Here is a 12,104-nt window from a genome sequence, read left to right as displayed (position 1 = left end):
AAAAAAAGTCCACCAGAAGTGATTATAACAACAAAAAAAGACAAATACAAATATGGCCCCTAGGTCTAGAGAGAGTTAGCTCCTAAGGTATAGCCAATCCAAGCAAACTAGGTGCCAGCGAATGACACCATCAGGATCATTATCAGGGTTGTGTACATCACACATGGAAGGCGTTGAGAACAAGATACTCCTCCTAACCGTAGTTGATGAAGTGATGATTCCTACGGTTTGGTTTTTTTATTGTAGGAGGTGCAAAAACCAAAAAGGAACATATGACTGATATTCAGTAATAAAAAAAATAATGAGGTCGCTATAGAAATAAAAATGCAATCATTTCTTCCGAGTAAAAATTAGCCATATAATATCCTTACAAGCAAGGACATTATCATCCAAGTCCAAGGCCCTTATACCAATCATCCCAAAGATCAGTTATCTAGTTATATACGTGTGTTACTTAGACCTAGAATCTATGCAAAGTGATTTCAAATAGCGGTTACAGTAGAAAATTATTATTATTTAGATTTACCGTTTATAGCCTGCAAGTGTATATTTATTATTTACTAATTACACTAATAATATTTTTAATTAAATTAATTAATATTGATATAAATATATAAGTTTTGAGCTCTCATCCTAACAATTGAATCTTTTATACTGAATTAAATTAGAAAAAGAATTGAATTTGTATCTAACATAACTAAAAATAGGTCAATATATGCTAAAAACCAAATTAATATATTATTAACTATTTAACTTAATAAATATAGAGATACATATATTCATGTGCATGTTAATTTCCACAGATACAAACTTTTAAAATCATATCTAATGTCAAATTCTAAATATTTCCAACTCATGGTTTCTTGGCAATAAACCAATCTATTATGTTTGCCCTCTATAGGACTCCAGTTCCGTCTTTAAAGACCCAACTGGCTTCTAGCTTCTTAATATCATTTCTATGAAAGGTTCATTCAACAATTTGAAGATCATTTATTAATTAAAAGATTGATGACCTTCTGTTTTTTTTTTTAGAATTACGTATAAGCTAGGGTATCTGCAGGATTTATAAATATACTATGAACCTTCATCTCTGAGAGAGTCAACTCTTAGTCTTCACAGTGCATAGACTAGCAGATCCAATTATTAATTAAAAAAATACTAATCATTTTAACATCATGAGAGATTGGTACTTCATTATCATCTCCAATAAGATAGGTATAATATCCGAATTGGTCGCTCTACTTTTCTCTCTTTTTCTTTTTTGTCCCTCTACTCAAAAATGTGCCATACTAATCCTCACTCTGCTTTTGAAAATAACCCAACTTAGTCCCTTTACCTTTAATCTCTTCTCATCTAGTCCCTATACTCTTGAAAATACAGTCACTAATTGACCATAGAAGGGATTAAGTAGAACCATTTTCAAGACTAGAGGGATTAGTAGGGCGAATTTCTGAATAGAGTGACCAAAAAAACAAGAGAGAAATGTAGAGGGACCAATTCGGATATTATACCATACATAGCCTCTCTACATTTCTCTTAAAAAAATTGGCAGTATTTATCTCTAATTAAAACAAATAACTTGCAAAACAGGAATTTTTTTTAATAATTACCTAATGCTAAACAAGAGCACAAACAGAATATATAGCTTGGTGTTTTCTATATCTGTATGATAACACAAACAGAAGCGCCATTACATAATCACCACTCACAATTATTTATGCAAGTATTGTGGCAATTTTCTCACCCTATTTCACTACTAACCAAGTGGCTTCAAGTCACAGAACTTGATAAAAGGAAAGACAGGTTCAGAAAAGGATCCATTTAACACACCCAATGCAATAAGTTTGTTGGCAGCATCAGTAGTATGAACGCCATCCCAACTCACATAATTCTCTGGATCTTTACAAGGACTAGCAGTAATTTGTTTGCCATCAATCACCTTGGTATTCCCACAAAACACTTGTTTGTTGAAGTTATACTCTCCACCATATCCACAACAAGCTTTAGTCCCATAAACAAGACCTGAAATTGAAAACTCAGAAAGTGAGCATATAACTGAATTAAAATTTTTTTGAGAAGAATATTCGAAGTAGAAGAAGAAGGAGGTGACTGATCATGACCATGGTCTTTAGGGTGTTGAAAGAGATCAAGCTTGATGGAATGAGTGTCAACATAAACAATGGTAGCATCAGGGAGTAGATTTCTTGTTTCAGAGAGTTTTTCTTTAAGCATTTTGTTGTAGTTCTGTGCTTCATTGTTGTAGGAAATCATGCAGCCATACATGTCCAAGTCTGAGTTGTTGTGAGGCAGGTAAGTGAGGAATGCTGGGTAGCATCCTATTGGAGCCATGTTGAACACCATGAAAGTTCGCCCTCCAAGCTCGTTGTATAACTCCTGTGTATATATATATATATATATGCATATTATAGATGATAGTTTTAGATATCAAATTAAGGAGTTATATTTGATATAGAATCAGAGCTAACACAACTCATATAATTAACCTCTATTCCAGCTGAGATCTGTAATGCCATTTGAGGGAGGTATTGTTTGACGCCTTGAATACCAATCGTTGCCAACTTACCAGTGAAGTCATTCTGGCCAATATCAAAAATGTAGAGAGCTTTATTGAAGATGTCTTTAGGTGGAAGATAATCCCCTGTAAATACAAATTGGACATCATGAGTTCGTCCATGCATGAGCCAATAATAATCAAGACAATTAAATTAATTAACCATTAGTAGTAGCACGTATTAGACCTTGAGGACTGAGTTCAAGGACTCTGTTCTTGAACTCCTTCATCTGATTAAGTTGAATGGTTAAATAAAAAGGACTGGTCCCGGTAACAAACAGTGAAGTGTTTGGCATTAGAATAGTAGCAGCAGAAGAAGCGAAGTTGGCACCATGAGCAAAGTTTGAGCCAATAGACTTAAGATAAGGGCTCAAGAACGGCAACCCAAGACCTTGAGCTATATAATAACACGCAAAGAAAATACACTAATTCATTAGATATCCAAATCAAACACTTGTAAATTACTAGTAAACATTTGAAATATGAAAGTATGGTATATATATATATACCTATGAAATCAATGGGAAGCCTGCCATCAGAAGCCCGGCCAACAGGCTTGCCGAAGTAAGTCATACCATAAGGCGGCCTTTGTGCCGGGAAGGCAGCAGCAAAGCCTCCAGTGTCTGAGCTAGAGGCACCGAAATTGAAAATGGCCGGGAAGTCACACCGGGCATCAGTGAAGGCTGCCAGAGAAGCCAAGACAAGTAATGCAATGAAGAGGTACCTCATGTTGACTATTAGTACAAATAGAGGTGATATATAGATAAGGTTCAGAGGAGCTGGATATATATATATATTGAGTGGGTGAAATCATTGGATTCAGTGAATTGTAGTGTGTGCGCTTATGGAAAAAGAGATGAAGTTTTGTGGGACAAAGCCATGCTATGAAGGCAGGTTTGGGGCATTGGATGCTTCAGTTGTGGAACGCTAGAAATGGTGTGAACCGCGTGAGTTCCACAATAGAAATGGTGTGAACAGCGTGAGTTGCTCCTAGTCACATTCCATAAAACCAAACAAAGTCTCGGCGTTGACTGTACTTACCAGCTTTTCTCACTGGTATATTTTCTCGGTACTTCAGTGTCCGTATAACTTATTATGGTTGTGCTATGATGATTTATTTACTAAATATATAATTATTTGTTTAATAGTATGAGTAATTTTTACTATTTTGATACCATCCAGTGAGCACTATTATAAATGGATGATTTTATTAAATAATTTTTTTAACTAAACAAATCATGTTTCAAAGATGTGTATAACGAAGAATTAATTGTTTGACAACCCTTATGCATCCACCCATCAGATATAAGGATTAGACTACAAATCTGCTCCTCCAGCAAGGGAGTTTTAATTTTTTGACACCAATGCATCCTACGAGCAATTGTTTTGTATTTAATAAATTCAATTATTTTTTAAAATTTTATTTTTATTTTATTTTATTTTATAGCAATTGTTATTCATTTTTCATTGTCTCTCGTGTATTTATATTTTTGTTCTCCTAGGACACTAAGACCTTATTCTTTATAATCATTTTTATAAGGTTAAACTATTTTTACAAAGATAATTTTTTTAAAAAAATTGGATAAACCTTGTATTAATAACTAAAAAAACATATAAAGATAAAAAATATTATTTTTCATTTACAATAATTCATCAAAACTATTGTTTAACTTATTATTATTTCTTTTCCCCTTATAGCATTGAGCAGAACACTCGTTCTAGATTATTAAAATAAATCGAATATCTAAATAAATAAATATATAAAACATGTATACAAGAATTATTTTTAAACTCAAATATTTACTCAATTTATTAAAGAGACAAAGAAGAAGAAGAAGAAGGAACGAAAGTTGTCCAAGGAGGCATGCTCTCTTGGTATTATTACACATGTACATATCTTTGATGTTTGTATCACATGCATGCATCCAAGTAAAGTGGATAGAATCCAATATCTCTTGCTTTGCTTGTTCAACAAATACTCCACTTGGGCAAGCAAGAATGATTATCTCCAAAGCTTGTAATTGCTTGTACTCAATTTGAAGAAGAAGTTAAAGAGTGTCCCCAAAAGTTAGTGCTCTCATAGGATGCCAAGTGAAGGACCTCGATCAGAGCTCTAACATAAAATTCCAAATTGAATATTTTTATTCATTCTTGAAAGTTTATATAAATATAAATAAATAAATAATGATGTTTTCAGACATTCTATAATTTCCTTTGACTAAAGTTAAAAAGTTATTAAATCTATTAATTTTGTAATATTTTCACACTTGACTAATCAATTTATTGTTCATTAACATGCTCCTTAAAGCGTAAAACTAATGATCAGATTATGTATAATTATAGAAGACAATGCAACCAATCAATCAAGCGTGATTGATTTCATATATTATAATACAAATAATCAATAAGATTGTATCAAGCATCTCCTGTACTATTTGTCAAAGTTTGTGGTCCTCAATAAAACATTTTTTCCAAATCCTCTTCCTTGATCTTTGACCAGGCACGTGATTAGCACTGACTCAATTTGTAAGCATTCTAGTCTTTTTCAAGTCACCCCCTTACACATCTGGGGCTCAATATATGTTTTACTTGTCTTTTAGTGATCATACATTCATACCTTCCACCTTAAGCCTTGGAACTCTTTATATTGGAGGCTTGTGCTTTTAGTTCACTAAACCTGCCAATAGCATTTTGCCAACCGTATTCTTTTCATTATCGTTATTATTTCTTTTCTAAAAAATTTAAACCATTAAATAAAAGATGCAAATGCACTAGTCTCCAAGAAAGCTGAAATAAATGACAACTGCAGAGAGTCATCCTATATACCCATTAGCAGCAATTGGATTTCTAAACGGACTCCAAAGAGTCAATAAAAGGTAAAATCGTACATCAAGAGTTGTATCACATGATAAACTCTCCCAAGATTGAATCGTATTTAAATTTTTTTTAAAAAAAAATGGATAAACTACGAATGCATTAAATACGAAGAACATACAAAGAGGGGAGAGAATAGACTGAAAAAAAAACCACAAGACGTGAGAGATCGAAACCAAGCAACCCAAGATCACGCATGAAAGAAAACAAACATTAGGCACGTAACAAGACCACACGTGCAGGGTGAAACACACAAGGGGAGCACACTCAGCTGAGGCACAACAACCGAACGACGTCTCGACCATCCCCCAGGGGTAGGAAACCAAATAGCAGACGTGCATGATGTGAACAAGAGGACTAGCCTGTTGGGGAGACTTAAGGTTTTCACTTTCAAGACCCTTTCTGAGCACTAACACACCCTGTAGATGCTCCAATAACCTCGCAGGGCGCTAGTTTCCAAAAACACATGCAAAAGATAGCAAGAATAATAGAAAGAAGGAAAAACACACAAACCACTCGACAAGAATTACGTGAAGCTTTGGCACTTCTGCCTACGCTCCATAGGAGTCGGAATTCCAGATCTACTATGAAGAATATCTCTGATGCTCAACAACTCCCTCGCTCGCCTAAAAAATAATAAGAAAACCCTAACCTACAGTCCTCATGCCCAACACAATGAGAGATGGTTTATATAACATAAGTCAGCATGTGACTAACATGCACATGTCCACAGGGCCAACACCAAAATGGGTTCCAAATGGGCCACGGATAATGAGAATGAAATTCTTTCCTACCTCTGCTACTCATAGTTATTTTTTACCATTGTTTGAGTTTCTCTTCACATCTTCATGACCATCATTGAAGTTGCACTTGTCCCGTGGGAAGGACCATGAGAACTGAATGTAATGCCTAATGGCTGATGATGTCTCCTCCAACTTCTGTCTCTTGGTGATTGGAGTTGCATCGACCCAATAAAAAAACATATAATAAATTTTCAAGAATAAGGAAGATTAAAATAAGGAAATGCAATTAAAAATGCAAGTATTTTTTTTTAGCCAAATTTGTTAAATGATAGCTATTGCTAAAAGAGAGCAAGAAAAACTATATCGTGGACCAAATCCTTAACCCAACCATCCAATATATCAGATCTAGAGGTCGAAGCCTTGTTGAAACCAAGAACATGCATGAAGAGATGCCAAGTGGATGAGGCAACACTATAGTTAAAAGAACAAATGGGCCACTATATGTCTATCTCAATGTCATTGTGGTGACTATTTTTATCAGTGAGTCTTGTATGATATTCATGTACTTTTAAATTCAATAATTGCAATATATTTATTAAGCTGCTGTGTAGTTATTTTTTATTTTTAATAAAACTATGATTTATGCACTCTAATCAATATATATATCAATTGTTTATCCATTTTTTAAAAAAATATTTTTTTTATTAAAGCAAAAATATATTTATTTTTATTTTAAAAAATAACAAATAAAGATAAGCCATATGTCAAATACAAATGAGAAGGTGGGGTGTACAAACATAAACCCAAAGAAAAAAACAATCAAAATTTTTATTAAATATCCAATAGGTTGATGTGATATATATGCTGTGAACAATTAAGTCATAATGACGCACTACACCATTTTCTACTTACAGAACCGGATAAGTAGAGGGGTTTTAAAAAACCACCTCAATAATAGAGCTTCAAAATTTTAAGTTCTTCAAAAGAGCCGGTTTAGAAAAAGCCCCTCTAAATTTTAAAATAATAAAAAGAAATGAAACTCTCTCTCACACTCCCCCGTATAACCCATCTTCTCTGGTGTGCTCTCTCTTTTGCTCTCCCTAACCCTAAAGCATAGCTCCGGTGAAGATGACGTCGTCGTGCCGAAGAACCACCTATCGCTCCCCAAGAAACCCTCTCCCACCTCCTAGGGCTCTGATCCCGCCGGCAACCTTGCCAACGCATGCCATGAGTTCGGCGAGCACGGCGGCGTCAATATGTCGATTGCGGCCTCGGTGACCTTCACCGTCATCAATCCTGAAACTATGCGCCAGATGTTCACCGGCAAGCTCGGCCCTGATCTTGATTTCTTCATTTATAGCCGCCATTACAACCCAATAGACTTCAATCTTGGCCGCTGCCCTAGAGTCTACCGAGGCAGCGTACTGCACGTCCAGTGGTATGTGCGCTATCTCCTCCTCTCTCCTCCATCTTTGCCCTACCAGTTCCCACATCATCGCTTCTCACTGCCTCTACGGCGACACCCACGCCCTCCTCTTCCGCTTCTTCCCCCGATCCTGCTCGATTTGCACCACCTTCGTTGACATCTCCAACATTGACGAGGTTCGTGACGCGATCTGCATCGGTGACACCAAGGTCTTGTACATGGAGACCGTATCCAACCCCACTCTATCGTCGTCGATGTACTGACGCTGATCTGATCGTGCTGCTCGTGCGCCACTTTTCTCGTTAATTTCAGTTTAACAGAAGAATTAGGAGGAAAAAGGAGGGCATTGATCCAATGAAGGTATGATAGTGACAGTAGCTTAATATTTGATCATGATATCATGGTTTTCTCTATTGTGACATGTTTACAAAATCCCATAGCTTTCGAGGAAAAAGGAGCTTGTGCACCTTGGGTATGGTTATCTCAGTCAAATAAATTTTGGTGATTACTCTTCTGTTCCTTTGATTGCATTATTCAACAAAATTTTTTTATAATTTTTTACCTCTAGTTATGCTTTGGCTTTGATATTATTATTTTGTTTCTTATATATCGATGTCTAGTCTCAAGGTCTAGAGAAGTATACGCTTGTTATTTTGTGTGAGTGGAGTTGGATTGTGGGTCTCCCAGTCTAAGATTTATTGGAGTGACCTAGGACCAGTATCCACATTCCTATCATTATTTGTATTTGATTACTAGCATTCTAAAGGATCCGTTTTTGAATTTTTTTAAATTTATTTTAGTAAGATCAAATTTCAAAAGGAAGTGGTGTGATCATTAAAACAGACATGCCGCCTCCTGATGTTAGATCTGTAATGCTTTTTTTTTTTTGATAAAACTGTACTTATATTTTTAGGGTATTCTTATTGTCTTTGAGAGAGGAACAAGGAAGACTTCCCTTGCATTGGCCATAGCTACAGAGGCTAAAGTTCCTGTTGTTGTGATCAAAGCTTAGCAACTAAAGGTTGGATTATGGGTTGGTCAGAGTGCTTCAAATGTTAGATAACTTTTCTAGACAGCTAGGGATTTGGTTTCCCTCTTTTCTTTGTCTTTGTTATATATATATATATATATATTTCTATGGTTTATCTATCAAAACATATTTACAGATAGACAAGGCATGAGTATTGCAGAATGAAAATTTTCTTTTTCTTTTTTATGTGCCTTAGTATTTGAAAATAGTTTTGAGCATCAAGGCTCCTTAAATTGGATAAGGTTCTCTTTCAGAGAATAAACATCAAATATCTGCTTGTTGACAACTTATTATTTCATTGCAGTAGATGCATATAATACTTTATTCATAAACAGTGTATTTTTGGGAAGAATTGATTAATATTAATCTCCATCAAAGGTTTTTTGATGTGCTTAAATCATTTCTTTCTTGATACATGTTTTTTCTTTGAAAATTTTACTATCTTAACTATTATGATTTTTTTAAAATCATGCTATTACTTCTAATATTAATTCAATTTATTTATGGTTGTATGTTTCTTTTTCTGTATAATGATATAATTTAGATTTCTAGAAGCTAATGCTCTTTACTATGTGCAATGTAATTTTACACCTAGTTGTATTCAAGAATTCATGCGAATTATCCTTGGTTCAATCCACAGACACTTGCTTCCAAATAGTTTGTGCCATTATCCTTCATTCCACATGCGATGATGCGAATTGGCTGGAATGTGTCCTTGTGATTGTGAAAGTAGCTTCTCTTATAATATTTAGGAAGTTGTGTTGTATTTCCATGTCTTTTGTGCAGGTTACTAAAAAAATAATCTTTCCTCTCTTTATAACGAATATTATGTGCATTAGCTTCAGATTGCTACTTGGATGGTGATCCAATATGGATGGGGTCCTGATGGCTGGTCCTGGTGTTTACATCACTAACAATGCGATACTGAGCTACTCCCAGAAGCCTTTGTTTTAGCCCAAATAACTGTCAAAATGAGAGAGGTTGAATTCATATATATATATGTATGTATGTATTTATATATAGAAGTATTTTCCTTGATTTGAAACTTCCAATCATCATATAGCTCATGCAATCTGATTGCAATTTTATAGCACATCTCTTACAAGTTCTAAAATATAATTTCCTTTATTGTTTGAAAATTAGCATATTGACTTTGTAGGCTAATTCATATGCTATTTGCTCTTATCATATCTTCCTTATTTATCTTTAATTTAGTTCGGAACACTGAGTATGGGGAAGGACCATGAGTTGGAGATGGCTGCTAAAGTTGAGAAGGTGCATCGCGTTGTTTCAGGCAGACTATGGTCAATGGTTTTTTTAAAATTATTATAAATTAAATGTAAATCAATTAGTTTGTGGCTTCTTGAATTTGTCCAATGTAATTACAGATTAAGATAAGTCTTTTTTGGTTTAAAATGATATCATGTTATTAATCATTGAGTTTGAATGGGTGCTTTTTTTCCAGATATAGGCCTTGGGCTATGACAAGGCAAAAGAGATGCTTGAGAAAAACCGGCATGTCCTTGAAACTATTGCGGAGCAATTGCTTGAGTTTGAAAACTTGAACGGAGAGGTTGGTAGGAATTTCAGTTCACAATGTTTCTAAGCTTACATCCTGCATGTTGAAATTTTGACATTTAAAATTAGCTGCAAGCCTGAAACTTGGTCAAACTCTTCGCATTCAGATTGTTAACAATGAAACTAGGAATAGATACTTTTCAAGTCATTTCTGTGAAAAGGCTTACCCTTTGACTATTTGCTTTATACCTTGACTTACATTATCTTAGAAGTACTTCAGTGTTCATTTCTAAAGACTTCTTTTGTCAGAAACATACAACTTGCTTGAGTATTGTCACCTGACAGTGCTGACACATATCTATTATTGATTTACAATCTCTAAACAAAAATATGTGGCCTTTATGATCTAGTTATTTATTAGATGCACAATTATGGCTGAACTCACATGTCAATTGATGATAATTCTAAGCGTGTTAATGTTAACATGGTTGTGTGATTTTTCTTTCTTCTGTATTTGTTGAAGCATATATGTGCAGCATGATTCTTATAACTTCTATAATTACAATTTAGCTGATATTGTTACACTTTTTTATACTTTTCTACACTGTAGTTCAAAACTTCAAATGTCAATATTGTAGGTGAAATGGTCTGATATATCAAAATGGTGGTATATGTTGTAGAAGGCAAGACTGAAGTGGTTTATATGCTTCTGTTGTTTCCAATAATCTTATTCTTGTTTTTAATTCTAACTTTGATTCAGTTTTCTATGTGCATATGTGTGAATCTCATCTTTGGCTTGAAAGGTGCAATTTAAAGTTTAACAGAAACAAATGTTCTTTGATGATAATTATGGGAATTCAGTAAAGCACAAATGTATATTTTTACCACTTAAGGAAAATATGTTTTAATAGAAAAAGATTTTTATTTAATGTTTAAGCATCAAGCAAGTCAGGCATGTTTATCACTATAAATTTAGGTTTTGTCCAAATTGTAGAGGTCCTTTTTGACTTTGCTAATTTAATTTATGGTGCTTTACACTCATAAATCTACATGTAGAATGATTGACACACGCCCGCACACACACAAATCTGCAGAAATATTTTTTATAACTATGTTTGATGCCCGATTTTGAAATGTGTACATTGTAATTTCTTAAAACCCCATTGAAGATGGGAGTGAGGTACAACAAGGCACCCAATGTGAGTTTTTCTATTTTGACTTGCTCCACCGCAGTAATCGAACGAGAATGACAAATACAACTCAGCTCTTTCATCAAGCAGCATTTATTGGTTTTGCTATCATATAATTGGCTTAAATAGCAGCATGGCAAGCTATAAGAAATTCTACAAATAGTTTAGTATTTAATAGTTTTTATTTGATTTTAATTACAATTATAGTTTTTTATTTGATAATGTTTGTTTATTTATGTAGGAGAATTCATGGTTAAAGATGGAGATGGTTGAAGATGAAGAGGATACACGAAGTTTTTTATTTTTTGTAACTAAGCCAAAAAATATTTTGTAAAAAAAGTAGATAAATGGTGTAAAAATTTTCACATTTTGTTATTAATCAAAATACATTGTACTTGAACTTATTACATGTCAATAAAAAGTCATTGAAATTGAATTTAGGATATTTTTGAATTTATTGAAAGATTCATGGTTTTTATTTACAGGTTAAACAAATTTATTTGTTATTAATAGGAAAATAAATTAAAAGTAAAATTCAATTCAATTAATGAATAAATTTAGAGGCCGTTGTAACTGCCTCTAATCATGTAAGAAATTATTAGTTATAGAGGCGGTTGTAACCACCTCTAAAACTATTGATGGTTAAAAAATTATTAACTATAACCGCCTCTATAACTTTTGATGAGGAATCAAAAAAGTATTAGCTATAGAGGTGGTTATAACCACCTCTTTAACTATTGAGTAGTGTTGA

At 33.8% G+C, this 12,104-nt stretch overlaps 1 protein-coding gene and 1 long non-coding RNA gene across 7 annotated transcripts; one reads left to right on the top strand and one right to left on the bottom strand.

The window, feature by feature from the left end:
* Positions 1-1,579: 1,579 nt before the first annotated feature.
* On the bottom strand, positions 1,580-3,401 carry LOC120260431 (GDSL esterase/lipase At4g01130-like). Its single transcript, XM_039267905.1, has 5 exons — positions 3,082-3,401; positions 2,760-2,969; positions 2,505-2,659; positions 2,121-2,394; positions 1,580-2,022 (listed from the first exon to the last, which is right to left on the bottom strand). Exons 1-5 carry the CDS (start codon positions 3,299-3,301, stop codon positions 1,757-1,759), a joined length of 1,125 nt encoding a protein of 374 aa, XP_039123839.1. The 5' UTR covers positions 3,302-3,401; the 3' UTR covers positions 1,580-1,756.
* A 3,790-nt stretch (positions 3,402-7,191) lies between these two features.
* LOC120262310 lies at positions 7,192-11,635 on the top strand. 6 transcript variants are annotated; one of them, XR_005536745.1, is made up of 3 exons: positions 7,192-7,975; positions 8,529-10,218; positions 11,595-11,635. It is a non-coding gene; the product is annotated as an uncharacterized LOC120262310 (long non-coding RNA). The 6 variants fall into 6 exon arrangements; XR_005536741.1 differs by having other exon boundaries at positions 8,056-10,218; XR_005536743.1 differs by having other exon boundaries at positions 7,192-9,625; positions 9,861-10,218.
* The last annotated feature ends 469 nt before the right edge of the window (positions 11,636-12,104 follow it).

Source organism: Dioscorea cayenensis, chromosome 5 (genome assembly GCF_009730915.1).
Source record: "Dioscorea cayenensis subsp. rotundata cultivar TDr96_F1 chromosome 5, TDr96_F1_v2_PseudoChromosome.rev07_lg8_w22 25.fasta, whole genome shotgun sequence".
In the NCBI taxonomy this organism is placed as follows: Eukaryota; Viridiplantae; Streptophyta; class Magnoliopsida; order Dioscoreales; family Dioscoreaceae; genus Dioscorea; species Dioscorea cayenensis.
Note: the sequence above shows the minus strand (reverse complement) of the source record. Positions and strands in the feature narration are given on the sequence as shown.

Coding starts and splice junctions, on each gene's coding strand:
- LOC120260431 (XM_039267905.1), bottom strand. CDS start 3,301: ATGAGGTACCTCTTCATTGCATTACTTGTCTTGGCTTCTCTGGCAGCC. Junction 2,970..3,081: donor GCTTCCCATTGATTTCATAG/GTATATATATAT, acceptor GTTATTATATAG/CTCAAGGTCTTGGGTTGCCG. Junction 2,023..2,120: donor TCAACACCCTAAAGACCATG/GTCATGATCAGT, acceptor TTTCAATTTCAG/GTCTTGTTTATGGGACTAAA.